General features: G+C 43.3%; 1 protein-coding gene across 1 annotated transcript in view; it reads left to right on the top strand.

Annotated features, from left to right (window-relative positions):
• grm5b (glutamate receptor, metabotropic 5b) overlaps positions 1 to 7500 on the top strand; it is a gene marked incomplete at both ends in the record, with an annotated part of 107851 nt that overhangs the window by 29738 nt on the left and 70613 nt on the right. The window contains 2 exons of the mRNA XM_083637952.1: positions 117 to 191; positions 1171 to 1345. Of these exons, the coding sequence (XP_083494078.1) occupies positions 117 to 191; positions 1171 to 1345 (250 nt within the window). The remainder of the gene's footprint in view (positions 1 to 116; positions 192 to 1170; positions 1346 to 7500) is intronic.

Raw genomic sequence — 7500 nt, 5'->3', positions numbered from 1 at the left:
TCTATCTATCTATCTATCTATCTATCTATCTATCTATCTATCTATCTATCTATCTATCTATCTATCGATGTTGAATTAGTTAAAGAATCCCTTCATCTCTTTCTATGATTTCCCAGGTAACTATGGTGAAAGTGGCATGGAGGCGTTCAAGGACATGGCCGCCAAGGAGGGAATCTGCATCGCCCACTCCGGTAAGATACGTGTTCTTTACCACATGCCATCACTCCAAAATAACCACAAAGAATATGGAAATATGTAGTCAAGGCTGACAGCAGAATCATAATAATAATGATCATAATAATATTCTACTGTACTCAATTCAAGGGGCTTTATTGGCACGACATACAAAAGTACATATTGCCAAAGCAAGGTCAACACATCCAATTGTATGGATGCAAATGTAGATATACACTGTACAATAGATGTGTCAACAAATATAAATCAATTAAATAAGTAAATCAAGTAGAAGTAAATACAATTCATGAAAACTTAAATAAAGTAAGTGACAGGCTGAGACAGTGGCTGAGACGTATTTGGCATACTTGAGTATTTCTGTATATCTGTATGCTGAAATGGAAATGTGTCACTGGAGTGACAGTCCATTTGCGTCTCCTTTACATTTGCCGCCATCATTTTGCAATGCATGAAGTAGCGTTATGTATTTACTTTATTTGTTGTTGTTGTTGTTCTTTCTTGGCATTTTTTAAATGCACATTTTACAGTGTCAAACCTACCGCTCGTAATGAATATAACTGCTGTCCTGTCTAACAGAGACGCCTGGCTAAGAAGACATGACAAACTGATATGAAAACACTCAATTTGGGCACAAAGAATTAAGGATAAAACAGAGAAATTCTGACAAAACCAAATCAAGGCTTCATGTTTACTGTGATGGAACACCAACCTCGGCCAATTACACAGTTTAGCAATTATATCAACTTCAGTAAACTTCAGTAAAAACACCGGTGTACCAGGGCTTTGAGAACATTGTGACCTATTAATACATCACACATTATGCACTTTGAGAGGCTTCACATTTTTGTCTTATTGACAACTTAAACAAAACACATGACACTTGACACTTTGTCCAGGGTATCACCACACATGGAGCAACATAGGCGAAGGCCTAATCTCATGTTTGTGTTGATTTGACGTGTGACTTTGCTCCAGGTAAAATCTGGAGTAATGCCGGGGAGCAGAGCTTCGACCGGCTGTTGGTGAGGCTGCGGGCCCACCTGCCCAAAGCCCGGGTGGTGGCCTGCTTCTGCGAAGGCATGACCGTCCGCAACATCCTCATGGCCATGAGACGCCAGCGGCTGGTTGGAGAGTTCCTGCTCATCGGCAGGTCAGTGGAGCCACAAAGTTCTGTACTGTTGTGTTGTATTTACAGTGGAATGTTGTGGCAGCCAGGGCTTAAAGTAACAGTACTGTAGCTAGAGTTCTCAAACGGGCCTGAGAATCCAAACCCGAACCCCGACCCGAGTGCGTTGAAGCCCGAGCCCGGCTCGCCCGAGATCATCACATACAATACACGTAGAAAATGCTGCACAATTGTAGGCAGCGACTCAAATAGTACAACGTCAATGGAGAGTCGCGGGAGAGGAAAGCGTTTTTTCGTCACTAGCAGCATCAAGGTGTAGCCAGTGAATAGTTTGAAAAGCATTTCGAAAGGCTAAACGGCAGCAAAAAGAAAAGAAAAAGAGGGAAGCAAAGTATTTAGTTTGGTAAAAAGATGTTGTGAATTTTGGAAATGATTACAGTGAGATTAAACGTCTTTATTGTTGTGTAGTTCGCATCCTCTTGCTTAGTTATTATTGCCCTATTAGCAAACGATATTTCAACTACAAATGGAACAATTGATTAAAAATAGAGAGAGGCCGGAGTATATTCCCCTGTGCGGCTAACTTACTTTTGTATTGTCACCTCCATCTTGTCACGTCTTCTTCTCCGTCTGATCTCGTTATCTTATACTACATCCCCCCGCCTCTGTTCTACTATTGGTCAAAAGCATTCTCTAAAGCTGTGGTAGGCTACATTCGCATATAGTTACAGCAAACGGGAGATGTTGGATGAATAAAATAATTAGCTGCATTTTAAGTCGAGAAAGTCTTTGAAAGTGACTCCAAAATGAACAATCAGCACCATGGACAGCACACAGGCATTTCTTTTTTGGGGTGGGGGAGGAGTGGGGGGGAGCCTGAGCCCAACCCGATCCGACCAATTAGCATACTTTCTCAGCCTGAACCAGAACCAGGCCCGGCCCTATGGGCTTTTTCGGGTCCCGTCGGGCTCGGGCTGAACCTGAGAACTAAAGCTTAATTTATACTTGTTATAAAGTGTCGCTCAGCACATGGTCGCAGACGAAAAAGAAAGTGTCGCTCATGGTGTTGCATTTATACTTCAGAGGACGTTCGCCTCGGTTCAACGGTCACGTGACACTCGAACGCTATAAGCAGCTGCAGACAGTCAAGAGAAGAGAGGGAACAAAATGCACAGTGAAACCACCTCGGAGGCAAGATGTAACGTGCTTGGCTGCAGCCGCATATAAACGGCACACGACCACACAACTCACCTCCTCTCTCTCTGGGAAATTGGTCACGACGTTCTTTGTGAGTTTCACGAAGTCATACATCAAGGACAGGCTGATAAAAATAGCGGGGACACGTTCATTCATTTCAATCGAGCGAAAACTAGCGGGTGGACCCCAACCAAAACAAGGAAGTCAAGCCTCAAGCGCGTGCCGTCTATATAGCCAATCAGACTTGCGCGATACTATGACGTAGTCAGCGACACTAGACATTTCACTAGGTAGCAGACACTGCTCGCCGACACTCGAAAGTGTCGACTCAAGTCCTCATTTCTGTCAGCGACCGTTTCAAAAGTGTCGGCAGACGAAGCATAAATTGGGCTTAACAGTAACCCATGAGAAACCACTGTGACTGGCTAGTGAAAAAGTTTGCTTCATGCCCTGGTGATCATGCCCCCCTTCCCCAACAACATGGACACACACACAGATGTTGTGCACATGCACACACATGACACAAACACACATGTTACACACGACACAAAAACACATGTTACACACGACACAAACACCCACACACACACACACACACACACACACACACACACACACACACACACACATACATTTTGGAGGTGCTTTTCACATTAAGCTCTGTTCTCATTTAGATGAATTCCTCCCACAATTCGCTGGTAAAAATAATTGCCAATTATTGCAATCTGTGTATCTACATCTGTGTTTGTGTATGTGTGTGTGTGTGTGTGTGCGTGTGCGTGTGCGTGTGTGTGTGCGTGCATGTGTGTGTGGGAAACTTCAAAGCCTCTTGAGTTTTTGGTTGCCATGCCGACCATGTAATTAACATAAGATGAATAATGATTTTAGCACCTATGGCAGCCAACATGCAGAGAAAAAAAACTAGATTTGGAATAGAGTGGGATCATTATCATAATGATTACCTCGCCTCGATCCAGTCATTTGAATCCGCCCACTCCACTGACTAGATTTTTGGCTACTTCTGGTCTGACATGGTGGCATGCAACAGCTATTTCCTCAGTCGAAAGAACGACTCGTCCAATGAGCTTCCAGGGGGATGATTAGCCAAATAGCCTCGCTAAACAGCACGGGCAGGGCTAGCACCATTGTCAAGTGGTTGGCAGGGCTAGCGCCATTGTCAAGCGGTTGTCAAGTGCGCCCAGGCAGCCACCACAGACGAGATAGACGCTGCTATCCAGGCCGTTTTAAATCAATTAAATGTACACCGTCTACCACTTACTTTGAAATCCAAACAGCACTCTGGTTTGAAGGCATTAACTTAGATTGAGGCAGATACTGTATGTTGGTCTCTAGTGATTGGTTAGGGAAAATGGAATTCCCGTTGGGGAAACCCTCATAGAAATGGTTTAAACAGAGTGCAATCTCAGCATAGAAGATAGAAATGGAGTGTAAGGAGTAGACAATTCAGTCTGATATCAGGCTAATCATTACCATTAAAATGTTACAAATCTTCTTCTATTCTATTCTATTCTATTCTATTCTATTCTACTCCCACAGTTATCTGCCCTGTGTAATTAAATCATCATTGGCAGCATCATTGTGTCATCATCGCCATCATGCTCATCGTCATCGTCATCTTCATCACCTTCGTCGTTGTCATCCTCATGCTGTCCACTGAGAGAGTGAGGTAAAGTTTAAAGCTGTACTCAATACACTGTTAATTGTGTTTTCTTCGCCATGGGAAATGTTTGACAGTGGCCGGCCAGTGTTAAGTTTGACACCAATTTTTTATTTAGTTTTAGTATAGTCTTTTGACTAAATTGCCACTTAGTTTTAGTCATATTTCAGTCATCTGAAATGTTTTAGTTTTTGACTAAATATCATAAGATTTTATTTGACTAAATCTACGGTGGATTTAGTTGACTAAAACGGGTTTAGTTAAAGTGAATGCATTATTTCAATGTTTGACTGGAATTTCCAAACTCATCGGACAGATATATTAATGTTATTATCGATCAAGGTTTGAACGTGCAATACAGACACAGATTTATCTGTTTAACTTTTTCTTCTTCTCTTCTGATTGGATCTCCTCAAAAAACATTTTCACGAAAATGTCAATAGATTTCCTCATAGTTTTTGTCATCACAACTTTGTTTTTATTTAGTTAACGTTTTCGTTAGTGAAAAAGGCTTGTTTTGGTCTAGTTTTAGTTTTAGTCAATGACATTAACACTGACAGTGGCAGTGATGTCCAGTCAAGGGTTACGTTATGTCTAAGTTGTGACTATTTTTATGCCAAGGGCTTGATGGTGTCAGGTCAAATCATTTGACACAGCAAGCGATCTGTTTTAGTTTTGGTCCAAAGGCACTAAACTGATGTGAGCGCTCTCTCTTCCCTCAACATCGATGATTTATGTGCCCTTAAGCAAGGCCCTTAAACCCCAGCTGCTCCAGTGGAGCTGCTCAGTGATCAATAGGAGAAACAGACCCTGGCAGTATCAACCACTTATGGTTGGTGCAGTACATTTCTGAAATTTCACACAACGAATACCATTGGTTCCTCTTCTAACACTGCAAAACATAGCCATTTCATCTGGTATTCATATCTTATTTTGTAAGAACCAATTATGGTCCAATAAGGGATGCCAATTTCAAAAAGCTATTTTCCAAATCAAATCAAATCAAAACAAATGAAATCATTTGAAGAATTGTCTTGAATCACGTAACATCATCTCGTGATTCTTGAAGCAATCTGCCTCATTTGCCTCAAGCACACTGTATGGTCACTTGTCACAGTACAATTCTTAAAGAAAGTGAAACTGCATTTAACACATTGAAAATGAAGCTGTCTCACACCATTGGCATTTCCACTTGTGTGAAGAAAAATCGTTTTTTACGGCTGAATACAAAATTAAATGACTAGTTGTAATTGATTTGTTATTGTAGTATAGCCTTCTACTGGTCCATCTATGGCCAGAGTCATTCTGATTAGGCTGGTTAATTGAATATCAGCCTTCGTTAGCGTCAGTATTACAAACGGCCCCTGCATGTCAATTGGAGATGGTCATGGGTGAGGGGCTCTGCTCACTGGAGGTCAGTTCAGGGAACCTCTGAATTATCCCAGTTGAGCAGCCATTCTGTTTAACACCACGATCATTTCATTACCACAAGGTGATGATAAAGAACGTGATACAGTTACCAGAGGGAAAAAACCCTATGGGAGTTAATAGAATTCTGTAGAATAGAACAGAAGAGAATAGAAAGGACAGAGATGAGTCTAATGAGATGAGGTATCAGTCAATCAGGATTCAGTTCTCCATAGAGTGACTTCCTTTCCCTCACATCAGTGGGTCCTCTGTGACGATCAATACTAATTCAGGTATTGTGTGGTGATAGGAGAGAGAGAGAGGGAGCGAGAGAGAGGGAGGGAGAGAGGGAGGGAGAGAGAGAGAGCCCTCATCCAGGGCTGTCGCTAAAGGCTGACCTGGCACTCTGATCTCTGTCTATTCTGGTGATCAGATCCTCTGAACCTGAACAATGTGTCAATCATTCTGAGAAGGTGACACAAATAGGAAAATAAGATGTTGTGTGTTCCAAGAATGTCGATACTAACTGCGTCCTTATGGGAAATGTTCTTCCCAAGTTGTCTTGTTGAGGACAAAATCAGTTAGAGATGGGCTTTGCGCTTGACGTCAGGGCTGGACTGGCCATCTGGCATACAGGGCATTTGCCCGGTGGGCCGACATGCTCTGTGGGCTGGTCAGGCAAAAAAAGAAAGACAAATTAGAACAAAAGGTGAAATAATTGTCTGACCATCCCATAAAACAGGTAACAACATTGGGTATTTTAATGATATTTTGACTGCAGAACTGGAAATGTCCCCGATTTTCATTTCAGAAATCTGGTCACCTTAGTGCATGTGTGTGTGTGGATTCTGTGTAACCTGCGTTGTCCGACAGTCCGCACAGGGAATCGAACTCGGAACCTTTGGCATGGGAGGGGGACACTAGCGGGGAGGCTAATGCCATGTGGCTCTATAGCGTCTGGCGCGAGAGCGTCTCCTGAGGCGTCGTCAGGGCTGTAGTGGAGGCTAAACGCACGTAAACGCAGTTTACGCACCCTTTTCAAAACGACATAGCGTTTACTCACCTTGATAAGGTATTTTATGCATTTATTATTGGGCGAGTTTTACAAGTTTGAGTGAACTCCGTTGTTGACACAGCACACGCAAGGACTTCTCACACCAATTAAGAAAAGAAAAGGAATTAGCCAACCGTATCGCACCTACTCGGGAACACCTCCGCCTCGCCGGTGATGCGCCCTGCGCCGCTTCCCGGGGAGAGCGCGGCCAAACGCCGGGGAGGTCATTGACTTTCACAAGCTGCCTCTCTGACCAAGGCAACCGGAGCCCCGCTCCTCGGACTCTCTACACCCGCCCGCCCAGACAGCGGCAGCGCCTAGCCGCCTACCCTCAAACAACCACCCAGAGGCTAGCCGAGTACAACAAATAAGTAGTCCACACCAGTACACAAAATAAACAACAACAAAGATCACACCTGTAGCCTGTACTACGAATGTTGGATAAGAAGATCCAGGATCTGTCCCTTGATCTGGTTTGTCTAAACCAGATCAGCTCGATTGTAGTTAACTTGTACTACGAACCTCGTTTGCCAGTCGTTAACTCGAACCAGGTTTTTCTAATCAAGTTGACTGCGCGTGCACATGAAAATGCCCGTGCACACGAGCTCGTGCCCGCAAAAGAGGCGTGGTTTTTAACAACTAGCCAATCACAATGCAATATGGACCGCTCAGCTCAGAACCGTAGCTTTTACAGCGCCAGACACGCCTATTTCCTCATTCATCAAAGCCATCTACTACTATGTCAGAATCAAAATCCGCATTGGATATTTTTAGTCTGTTCCCGAATGACTGTCTAAAGTTACCACTTTTATTCACATCAGTCATTTATTTGAAGAGCGGTTT

This window comes from Poromitra crassiceps (assembly GCF_964638095.1).
Source record: "Poromitra crassiceps genome assembly, chromosome: 5".
Taxonomy (NCBI): domain Eukaryota; kingdom Metazoa; phylum Chordata; class Actinopteri; order Beryciformes; family Melamphaidae; genus Poromitra; species Poromitra crassiceps.
The sequence above is the reverse complement of the archived record's forward strand: the minus strand, read 5'-3'. Positions and strand labels throughout refer to the sequence as shown.